The sequence below is a fragment of the Phyllobates terribilis genome, unplaced genomic scaffold (genome assembly GCF_046119375.1).
Source record: "Phyllobates terribilis strain yellow unplaced genomic scaffold, ASM4611937v1 Scaffold_9__5_contigs__length_417890890, whole genome shotgun sequence".
Classification (NCBI taxonomy): domain Eukaryota; kingdom Metazoa; phylum Chordata; class Amphibia; order Anura; family Dendrobatidae; genus Phyllobates; species Phyllobates terribilis.
Window position 1 is genome coordinate 117,902,962 of NW_027362769.1, and position 12,350 is coordinate 117,915,311.

At 42.7% G+C, this 12,350-nt stretch overlaps 1 protein-coding gene across 1 annotated transcript in view; it reads right to left on the reverse strand.

Moving 5' to 3' along the window:
- The window catches only part of DHRS9 (dehydrogenase/reductase 9), an 86,280-nt gene extending 74,416 nt beyond the window's left edge, over positions 1–11,864 (reverse strand). The window contains exons 1-3 of the mRNA XM_073645677.1: positions 11,747–11,864; positions 4,728–5,064; positions 3,034–3,292 (exon numbers count right to left, since the gene is read on the reverse strand). Of these exons, the coding sequence (XP_073501778.1) occupies positions 3,034–3,292; positions 4,728–5,037 (569 nt within the window). The 5' untranslated portion in view covers positions 5,038–5,064; positions 11,747–11,864. The remainder of the gene's footprint in view (positions 1–3,033; positions 3,293–4,727; positions 5,065–11,746) is intronic.
- Positions 11,865–12,350: the final 486 nt, after the last annotated feature.

The following is a 12,350-nucleotide window of genomic DNA, read 5'->3' on the forward strand; positions in this document are numbered from 1 at the left end:
CTTTTCAATGCATAGGTGAACACTAAGGGAGACCCTCTTCCCAATAATGGGTAGAAGACTTTTAGTATGCTGTAATCCACGTCTGTTTCAAGGGGTATTGCAGTTCCTCATAATTTTTGGAAAGCCTTCCATTCACTGCTTAGGCCACAGTGTACAGGAGACCCAGTTGCTATAAATGGAATAAACGGTTTAGTTAAGGCCCTCTGACCTCCATGTCACTTCTAAGGGGCATTGGAGTGCCTCGAAATTTTTGTTAAGCATTGCACTCACTGCATGCCCTTTAACTGTGTAGCCGAACCGCTCCTTTTGGTACAGAAACATATGCTACAAGACATGTGTAGTTGATTGGCCTGATATTGATGTGAATGGTCCCTGTTCTTTCTGCTCTTTCTCCTTTGCCACCACCTCATCCATCATTCATCACCTGAAGCTTTGTTTTAACGGGAGTCATAGAACTGGGATAGTAGCAGTAAAACATCCAGCAATCCTCGGAGGAGGTAGGATATGCGCCAAAACGCTGACCACCTCAGGCCTAGCCGCTACTACATACATGCGCTTGCATTCAAAGAAAACAAAGCAGATGCTAACTTCTATCATCATCATCATGCTCCTCATCTTGGCACTCTCAACTCCACTGATGGAGAAGCCAGGGCCCACCGGAGGAGTCTGGTTCTCTGGTGGGCTCGTCCAATGCTGCCCTAAAGCAGGCCAGGCTGAGAAAAGTGTGGGGGAAGTTTGAAGGAGAAATAGGGGCGGCTGGGGACCGTTTATGGACACCCGGCCACCCCCAGGCGGCTGGGGACCATGTGTGGACATCCGGCCGCGGGGCGGCTGGGGACCGAGTATGGACACCCGGACGCCCCCTGGCGGCTGGGGACAGAGCATTGACACCCGGGTGCCGGGCGGCTGGGGACTGAGTATGGATACCTCGCTGCCTAAGCAGCCATGAGGTAGTGGCCAGCTTTGGCCTCCTCCAAACTAAAAGGCCCCATTTCAAGTGCAAGCTAGCAGTATGGTAATGCAACCTGGGAGTGGGTGGGTGGGTGTTTGGTTGCACACTTACGCTTGCATTCCAAGAAAACAAAGCAGATGCTAACTTCTATCATCATCATCATGCTCCTCACCTTGGCACTCTCAACTCTCCTGATGGAGAAGCCAGGGCCCACCGGAGGAGTCTGGTTCTCTGGTGGGCTCGTCCAATGCTACCCTAAAGCAGGCCAGGCTAAGAAAAGTGTGGGGGAAGTTTGAAGGAGAAATAGGGGCGGCTGGGGACCGTTTATGGACACCCGGCCGCCTCCAGGCGGCTGGGGACCGTGTGTGGACACCCGGCCGCGAGGCGGCTGGGGACCGAGTATGGAAACCCGGCCGCCCCCTGGCAGCTGGGGACCGAGCGTTGACACCAGGCCGCCGGACGGCTGGAGACTGAGTATGGATACCTCGCTGCCGAAGCAGCCATGAAGTAGTGGCCAGCTTCGGCCTCCTCCAAACTAAAAGGCCTCATTTCAAGTGCAAGCAAGCTAGCAGTATGGTATTGCAGCCTGGGGGTGGGTGGGTGGCTGGCTGCATACTTGCGCTTGCATTGCAAGGAATGGGGGAGGTACAATTGAACACTGCCCTGGTGCAAGGACTTGCATGGGGATAGTTGCAAGTCTGCATCTTCTGATGCGGAAAGGATCATTTCTGATGGGCACACTTTTAGGCAGCGACCTGGATGTTAGAGATGCTTCCAGGGGTCTTCCCCATGCTGTTCCCATGTCTTTTCAGCTCTTTATGCATGTGTCACACAGCACATGGCCAGATAAGATAGTAAAATGTAAAAATGACATTTCCCAGTGAATACATTTGTCACGGTTAAAAGCAATACAAAAGTGCAAAAACGCATAAAAATGCTACTTGTGAACATAGCCCAAGGTTTGGAGGAGTATTTTTGTTTTGGTTATTTATTTTACCTCATACACAAGTCTTTACCCTGGAAAGGAAATTCCTTAACATATTTCACAGGAAAACCGTGTCAGTTTCTTTTTTGAACGTTTTATTGTGAGCCCGTTAAAGTGGCTTAATACCTCTGACCACGTTGTTGACAGCAGTGACCTGGGGGTCAGAAATGCTTCCTGGGGCAATGCCCATGCTGTTCCCATGTCTTTTGAGCACTGTCACTATCGTTTTGGGCACTTTTTAGGCTTTCTACAGACTGCCGGGGGTGCCGCCGCAAAAATGCTCGGGTCTCCCATAGACTAACATTGGGCTCGTTGCTCGGGTCGAGCACCCGAGTATCACGGTGAGCTCGGCCCGAGCATCGAGCACCCAAGCATTTTAGTGCTCGCTCAACACTAGATATTACCATAAAGTTTTAGCATGAAGGGGTTGTCCAATTAGGACAACCCATGTCCATGCATACTATTAACCAAAGTGGAATACCACTACAATCAATTGCTTCTACCCTGAAAGACTCAGCGTTTACCAGGGCTGTGGAGTCGGAGTCGTGGAGTCAGAGTCGGTGTCCATTTTGGTGGAATCGGATGCTGAGTCGGTATAAAATGGACTGACTTCGACTCGTGAAATATATAATAAATTGGGTACAGTAGTTCAATGCAGCAAGTGCTGTAAATGTTTTCAGAAGAATTTGAGAAAGTTATGAAATGTCCTATAAATGTCTGTTCTGCTCCTGATCGAAGGATCTCGGATTTTAGTTGAGATGAATCTGTGCTGCACTTTATATACTTGCTCAGTAGTGAGGCCGTGCTGTGGAATCGGAGTCGGAAGTCAGGGATATTGAGGAGCCGGAGGTTTGGCTTACCGACTCCACAGCCCTGGTATCTAGCCATACAAATTATCATGTACTGTATGCATAGCCAAGGAAAGACTACATTTTTATGGGGAAGTACGAGATGATCTTATGTTGAAATAGAACTTGCCTGATTGATGGACATCGGGAAGGCCACAATATATATGAGAGTGCAAACCGATATAAGTGGATTTAGCCGACTTTTGTGTACAGAACTTTACATTAAATCTCATGTGAATTCAACTTACCTTAAACTGTCATTAAACCCTTCAACTCCAAATTTAGATGAAAAATATCCTCCTCCACTTGCTGCGACTCTCCCACCAACACTAGATACATTGATAATCCTCCCTTTAGCTTTCTTGATCAAGGGTAGCACAGATAACGTGACGTGTATTAATCCTAATAGATTAACTTCGATTGGTGCTCTTATATCATCAATTGTCAGCCAATCAATTGGAGCCAGAGTTCCCATTATCCCCGCATTGTTCACTAGCCCCCAAAGACCTAAATAAGGTAAAAATAAAATTGTCAATCATAAAGAAATTCTATAACAAAAATTCCAGTAATTGGTTAATTTTCAATTTAACACAATTACCATCAGTATACTGGGCGACACAATAGAATATCTGATCCCATGGAAACAATACATAGAGTAGAAATTCAATTAAGACAGATTTCTGTAAATATAAATTTATCGTATAAATACAAATGTTCTATACCTTTTTTTTAAGTAATTTTTTTTTGTCTTGTCTTTCTTTGTGCACTGGTAAATTTAGTGCCCAATTCAACAAAATGGTGAAGTTTGATGAATTTGGTGCAAATTCTAATATGCCTTTTTTGCTCTTTGGTTTTATTTGAACCTTTTTTGAGTAAAATGGCATTTTAATCTTCAACTCTGCCCAAAAAAAAATGGACAGATTTTGTGCTCCACTACGGTACTGGAGAAAAAATTTACAAAATTTAAAAAATTTTGTAAGAAATCATATGTTAATTGCCTCTTCAGAGAAAAAGAGGACTTGTATTCTATAGCGCCACCTATTGGAAGTAGCGATCCTACAAGTCACAATCAACCCTTTAACGAGTCGTGCAATATGACTTAGAATAAAAGGCAAATCAGAATCTCAATTTGCAGACACGGTGTTTCAGGCTGTTGGCCGTCGTCAGTGCAAAGTATGAGAACTGATTTGGCTAGGTGAGAGGCTCTGGACTGAGGTCTAAGGGGTAACATTTCTCCTTATGGAAAGTGACACACCAGCTCTGGCATGTCAAGGTAAGGAGGCTTATTCGCCATGCAATGCTCCTCTGGGAAATTTAATATGCAAATTGCCTTTTCGGAGAAAAAGAGGACATGTACTCTATAGTGCCACCTATTGGAAATAGCGATCCTACAAGTCACAATCAACCCTCTAAAGAGTCATGCAATATGATTTAGGATAAAAGCCAAATCAGAATCTCAATTTGCAGACACAGTGTTTCGGGTTGTTGGCCCTCATCAGTGCAAAGTATGAGAACTGATTTGGCTAGGTGAGAGGCTCTGGACTGAGGTCTAAGGGGTAGCATTTCTCCTTATGGAAAGTGACACACCAGCTCTGGCATGTCAAGGTAAGGAGGCTTATTCGCCATGCAATGCTCCTCTGGGAAATTTAATATGCAAATTTCCTTTTCGGAGAAAAAGAGGACTTGTACTCTATAGTGCCACCTATTGGAACTAGCGATCCTAAAAGTCACAATCAACCCTTTAACGAGTCGTACAATATGATTTAGGATAAAAGCCAAATCAGAATCTCAATTTGCAGACACAGTGTTTCGGGCTGTTGGCCCTCATCAGTGCAAAGTATGAGAACTGATTTGGCTTGGTGAGAGGCTCTGGACTGAGGTCTAAGGGGTAGCATTTCTCCTTATGGTAGCATTTCTCCTCTAGGTATTTGGACTAACTTGCCTTTTTCTCCAACTTCATGTTTAGCCCATTTAGCGACTTTCTTTACACTGTCTTCACAAGTCACATCCAATAAAATGATCTTAACTCGTGATGTTTCTCGTTTTAAAGCCGCTGCTCCAGATTCAGTAAAGCAAGTTGCCAGAACTCTGAATCCTTTCTTGTCAAATTTGCGGACGGCAAAATTCCCGAATCCCGTGTCACATCCGGTGATCATGACATACTTGTCTTCAATGCTGCTAATTTTTAGACAATCCCGGATTTTCCACCAAAGATAAAGGAGAACGCCACAACCCATCACATACAAAAACATCTTCTTACGTGTGTAATTTACAGTGTCCTATAATACAAGAGGGTTGGGATAAATTAGAGGGGAATTACATTACAACGCCGAACACATATATACAGTATATATAAACTTTTAAGCAGGTGGTTAGAACTTCAGCTCAGTGCTCTAGGACAGGCAAGGCAAAAAACAATTGATGCTTCAGTGATTATTTTAATATTTGAGAAATTTGCACAGAATATTATGATTTTAATTATCATCATTTTATAGTTCACATTTAATGCAGCTGACTTTGTATCAGAATTATGGGCTGTAGACATATATCAATTATAGTCTTAATGACTTATTATCGTTTTCCAGTTTTTGTAAAAGAAATGTTGGCTACCCATGATTTTTTCATAAGCTGTCCAGAAAAAAAAATTAAAAATCAAATTGAAAACCCTGGCAAAATTAAAGAGAAATTAAACTTCTGTTTTTGACAAATACTGCAATGTTTGGCTATGCTAAAAGGATAATTGCGATCTAAGAACACCTCTGCGCACAATTCATCATTTGCGATTTATGAATCACTTTTATTTTTTTGTCTTGCAGTCTTTGCTAACTTTTTTTGAGCCAAATACATTAAAACGGCGCACGTCCTTCTTGAATTCGGTGCAAAGTCAAAAAATGCTCTTTATTTTTGCCTTCAACCAATCCTTCAAAAAAGTAAAAAAAATGCATCAAATTTAAACCTCATCCAGAATCCTTACTATAATTTGTATTTCTATAGTGCCGACATATTCCACAACACTTAACATTTTAGAGGGGACTTGTACAGACAATAAAGACATTCCAGGATAATACATAACTCAACAAATACCAAAAGGAGTGAGGGCCCTGCTCGCAAGCTTACAATCTATGAGAGTCACTAAAAAGTAGAAAATTACTCCAGAAAAGTGGAGAAACAGCAATGATGAATAGAGGCCATGTGTTCTAATACATATGCATATCAACATATCAGTTTTGGTAAGACAAGCCCTTCGGGGTTTCAACTTGGACCAAATTGTTAAAGTTAGCAAATGACAGATTTGAACTATTAGTTCTTTGAAGCATAGTTTTATAGTTACCGTTCTGGGTATAAATAAGTCATAAGGGACAAAAAGTGTAAGTTTTGGATGAAGAACACTGCACCAACTCGTACAGCATAAACTGTAATCCAGAACCTAGCGTCCTTTTCTATAGGGCCATCCATTGAAAAGAGACTATTGGTAATAATAGGAAATACATCTCAGCCCAAGGTTTTTGGTCTCTAGAGATTTTAAAGGATTTTCAAAACCAAAATGTATCTCCTATTCACAGGATAGAATATAAATGTATGATCGAGGGGGTCGAACCATTAAGACTCTCACAAATCCCAAGAAAGTGGATTCCATGTTTCCTGTGTGATTGGAGTTGACCATCACTTGCATAGACAGTGAATGGAGTGGCAGTCATGCATGTGCTTTAATTTTACATTCACACAGAGGATTAGGGACCCAGTTCTAGGGTTAGTAATGGGCCATTTTCTGATGATAAATTCTCACTAAGAAACAATACAATGCCTATGTTACAGTATTATAACTGATGTGACACATCTCCAAAAGGGCTGTAGTTTGTGGGGGCCCCAGATAATGTCTTGTCTCATCTAAAAACATCTTCTTGTGCTTAACTAAGAAGTGAGTTATGTGGAGAAGTACAAAATCATGAAGCAACATTCTCTAAAAATAATAAGGTATGTTGCGTTATACCACAGATTTTCTTTAAGTGATGAAAAAGACATGTTATAACTTGTACATCCCAAATAGCATAGGAGACAATATATAAATATATTAATTTTTAATATATATATCACAGGGAGCCAGGGTGTAGACACACAGCACTCCCTCGCCACCATTATCACCCTGAGCCCCTCACACACCTCCAGGTGAGTTTAACCACTCACTGTTTCATTCAACCCTGCCGTTTTTGATCGCACTAGGAGCGATATTTCACTTTTTTCTTGTTGGTCAGTCCTGTAGTGAGGTCTCCATGGCAGATAACAAGATAAAAGTATCAGGACATGCCTTCTAACTACTGAACTCAGATGTTTCCTTCAGTCTCATTGTCACAGGTGTATAACATCCAACCTCTTGTCATGCTGTCTGCCTTTAGTAATGTGTGACAGAATGGCTGGTGGTGCAGAGCTCACTGATACCAACACGCTCCTGTAACAGGAGCCACCGGGGTAACAAATCAGTGCATGACATTTCTTCTTTCCCTACTAAATTTTCCACCATTACCTGTGGGTGATATTATTGAAATAATTGAAGGAACTGCAGCAACTCAGCCACAAAGTGGGAACCATGAAGAGTTACAGAGTCGGGGTCACCGAGTGCTAAGGAGCAGCGTGCGTAAAGTCACAAACGCCCTGCTGACTTCATAACTGTGGAGTCTAAACCTCCTCTGGCATTAATCTCAGGAAAATAACTGTGCACCAGGAGCTCCATGGCATGGGTTTCTAAAGCCTAGCATCTGCATACAGCCTTACATCACCACAATGTCAAGCGTTGGATGGAGCTATGTAAAGCCACCACCACTGGACTCTGGAGCAATGGAAACATGTACTGTGCAATGACACAATGACAAATCACACTTCTCCATCTGGCGTCTGATGGACCAGTTTGGGTTTGGCGAAAGTCGGGAGAACATTACCTGTCTGACTGCATCGTGTCAGATGTAAAGTTTGGTGAAGGAGGGATAATGTTATGGGGATGTTTTTCAGGGGTCGGCCTCTGCCTCACAATTCCAGTGGAGGGAAATCTTAATGCTTCAGCCTACTAGACATTTTTGACAATTGCATACTTCAAAGATGAATATGACCCAGTGCAGAAAGGAAGGTCCATAAAGACATGGTTTGGGGAGTTTGGTGTGACCAGCCCCACAGAGTCCAGATCTCATCCCCATCCAACATCTTTTGTGATAAGCTAGATCTGAGATTGTGAGCTGGACCTCTCCTCCAACATCAGGGCCTGACCTCACAAATGCTCTTCTGGACGAAGGGGAAAAAATTCCCACAGACACCTCCAAAATCTTGTAGAAAACCTTCCCAAAAGAGTAAAAGATGTTATGGCTGCAAAGTAGGACCAACTCCATATTAATATCTGGAAGGGTTATGGCTTGTTCACTATCATCGTTAAGAAAGGCCAGGGGATGCATTTTTCCCAGCTTTATAAAAGCACAGCCTACTCTAACCTTGTGCCATAAAACAGCAGCCATGGGTTCTTCTAAGCAGCTGCTTAGCACTCTGAAAATGTAAATGGTGTGATTAGCCCAGGGGATGGGGGATGACTCGGTTACCCGGGCCTTTAGCCTTAACGAGGTCGCGGTGGTCGGCTCCCGGGCCCGTTCTCTGGGGTCTCTCTTTAAAAAGACATTGATAGATATCAAGTTTATAAAAGTTTGTGATGCCACCTATGGTTTCTGATGATATTCACCAGCGCTGCGCAGTCCACTGAGGCCGGTGATAAGGCAGCTAGATGGTTTGGCTCCCCACAGGTGGAGCTAGGCCTCAGGGCAGGGTAAGGACGGGGTATGCAGGACGGAGAGACTCAGCTGGGTCAGAGCAAGAACAGGGACGGACACAATAGTCACTTCAGTACCTTTTACTGATTGAAATTCAGGCACTCCCCGAAGCACTATAGGGTGAAGGGTGTATGTCCGGATCCTCCCCAATGAGCGGGTTTTGGGCCTCCTGCTTCTTGACTCTGCGTAGTAAGTTTCTGACCTGCCTGGAGCTAGGCCTAACGTTGTCTCTGTCCTGCGCTGGCTGACCTTGTGGTAGGGCCTTCTCTTGGAGTGCACGCTCCCGACCTACGGGGCCGATGTGCCTCCTGGCTCTGGTACGTATCAGCACTTTAGCGATCCTGGGACTTGCAGTTCTCCATGGATTCCGGTTTATCTTACTGGGTTATGGAGATCCCGGTAAGCTTCGGACCCGGTGTCCGGTAACCGCTTCTTCGGGGTGAGCTAGTTAAGCTCCTCTGCCCCCTATGAACTAACTCTCTCTACTCACCTTCAGCCTACTCGGACCCTCAACAGGCTACTCACACTAGCGGCAGCTTGCCGCGCTTCACCGATCTTATGGCGCCAGCACACCTGAAGCTCACCTCTCTGAGCTACCTGGAGTCTTGTTCTGGAAAAGCTCCACTGCAGGCTAGCAATTGCAGGAGCTGGAACAGGCTTTTGTCCTTTGAGGTAACTCCTCTCAGGCTGTACTAGACTCACTGCTAAACCAGAATAGACCAACTGCTGCCTGACTCCACCTTCCCTTTTATATCTCCCTAACGGCTCCCTCTGGTGGTCTGAGGTGGAAGGTAGAGATGTGTGAATGGTTATGGGGGCCTCTTGTGGAGGAATCCTTCAATACACCCTTCTAGGAGTTGTGATACCAAGCACAACTGGGCTTCACAGGTGGAGGTCCACAAAACAGGAGAAGGCTATAAGAAGACAGCAAAGTGTTATCAAGTTGCCCTTTCCTCAGTTCAAAATGTAATGAAGAAATGGCAATTAACAGGAACAGTGGAGGTCAAGGTAAAGTCTGGAAGACCAAGGAAAATTTCAGTGAGAGCTGCTTGTAGGATTGCTTAAAAGGCAAATCAGAACCCTGCTTTACTGCAAAAGACCTTCAGAAAGATTTAGCAGATTCTGGAGTTGTAGTAAATTGTTCTACTGTTCAGAGACACCTGCACAAATATGGCCTTCATGGAATAGTCATCAGAAGAAAACCTCTCCTGCATCATCACCATAAATTTCAGTGTCAGAAGTATGCAAAAGAACATCTAAACAAGCCTGATGTATTTTGGAAACAAGTCCTGTGGACCGATGAGGTTAAAATAGAACTCTTTGGCCACAATAATCAAAGGTTGTGTGGAGAAAAAAGGGCACGGAATTTCAGGAGAAGAACATCTCGCCAACCATTAAGCATGGGGGTGGATCAATCGTGCTTTGGGGTTGTGTTACAGCCAATGGCAAGGGGAACATTTCACGGGTAGAGAGAAGAATCGATTCAATGAAATTTCAACAAATTCTGGATGCAAACATAACACCATCTGTAAAAAAGCTGAAAATGAAAAGAGGATGGCTTCTACAAATGGATGATGATCCTAAACCACGTCAAAATCCACAATAGACGACCTCAAGGTTTTACAATGGCCCTCACAGTCTCCTGATCTGAACATCATTGAAAACCTGTGGCTTGACCTGAAAATAGCAGTGCATGGAAGACGACCCAGGAATCTCACAGAACTAGAAGAATTTTCCAAGGAAGAATGGATGAAAATCCCTCAAACAAGAATTGAAAGACTCTTGTCTGGCTCCAAAAAGCGTTTACAAGCTGTGATACTTTCAAAAGGGGTTGCTACTAGGTATTAACCATGAGAAGAAAAAGGCCAAATGTTAAATGCTGGACAGACCATGGTACCAAGACCCAGTGTCAGGCACCAAGTCCGTATGCCTACTCCGATAAATACATGTAAAAATAGGAGGACACTTGAGTACTGTGGCAAACAATGAAAACTATCTATGTAAGAGTGCCCTGATACTAAGAAAAGGGGGGTATTGGTAAGGCCAGTCATCCCAATAGCACGTTAATGCATAAACTCACCACAAGCAGACAATATAGGAAGAGCCCACGACCCCAAGGGGAGTCCCCAGCAGTGCAACGGGTGAGAACGCGCCCCGACGCGTGTTTCGGCGTTCTTTTTCAATAGTGCATAACGTTAAGGTCTCTCTGTGTGCCATACTTTATCAACTGTGTTGTCCATTGTATACTACCTGCTCTATGTTATATATATTAACAATGACTCACTGCACTTTATATTGACTATATATACAAATTGACTATTCTATATCGCCCGCTCCCCCTCGGTACTCCCCAGCCTTAGGCACTCTGCACCTTACCCCCCTGCCACTATAACTTTTATATGTCTTTTATAAACTTGGAATTTTGCATTTAAATAAAATTGTTTTCATTGTTTGCCACAGTACTCAAGTGTCCTCCTATTTTTACTTATAGGTATTAACCATGCATGGTGGTCAAAATTTTACATTAGCCCATTTCCCTTTTTGTAATTTTTAAAACGTAAAAGAAGAAAATAAATATATTTTTCCTAAAATACAAAAGGAAATGTGTCATCTTTAACCTTAGGCCTTTTAGAGATCATTTCATCTTCAACTTGCTTAACTGTTCACAATAACAGTAATTTTGAACAGGGGTGTCCGCAGGGTGACCTAAAATTGTACATGCCACTGTAGATAGATAGATAGAAAGATAAAAAAAATAGATAGATAGATAGATAGATATGAGAAAAAGGATATGGAACAGCATCACAATTCTTCTAATGGTGGGTGTCAGGCCTCCACACAAACGTTCAATTTGTTATGTAATATAAAAATATAAAAAAGGGGGGCAGCACTCCAATTTAAATGCAAAAGGTGGATTTTATTAAGCCTAAATGGCAACGTTTCGGTTCACAGGCTAGAGAAAGGTTCTGTGAACCAAAACGTTGCCATTTAGGCTTAATAATAAAGTCCACCTTTTGCATTTAAATTGGAGTGCTGCCCCCCTTTTTATATTTTTAGATAGATAGAGAGAGAGATAATGATTATACATAAAAGTTTATTTTAGGGCATTGCTATAAATATTCATCTAGTATATATATTATGAATTGTTAATACTTACATAAGGTTACAGATAAAGTTCAGCAGACGAGTTCTTGTCTCTGCAGGCAACTTCCTTTAAACTTTTGAGGAAGTATTAGACTGGCTTTATGTCTCTGTGTTACACAAACTGTTAGGTCAGGACAAGGTGTGATTACTTTGCATCATAACAGTTACTAACACTGGCACTGCCCAATAATCATCACAGACAATTTATGTCTATGCAAATAACTGACTTTCTTAATCAATATTTCCTCTTTATTATTTATATATATGATTCACTTGAGCTGTTACTATACATTTCATTTTAGGTATTCGTTGTTAGATCTATTTGGCCGGATACATTAAAAACAATTCCATAAGATCTAGATATTATTTACCACAATTAGCACCTAGTCATTTCTATACAGTTAACACACTGACACTCACTTACTTGCTGTAACAACTACTATGCCTATAGTGGTTGAAATCTTTGTTAGAACTTGGAATAGCTCTAACAAAGAGGACCTGTCACTTGCTTAAAATTTAGTTGCAAAAATCCCTGAGTTCCCTTTGTTCTGCAGCTCTTTTATGCTTTGCGCTGTTACTCAATTGCAGAGATATTCACATTTGTTGCTTTTGGAGCA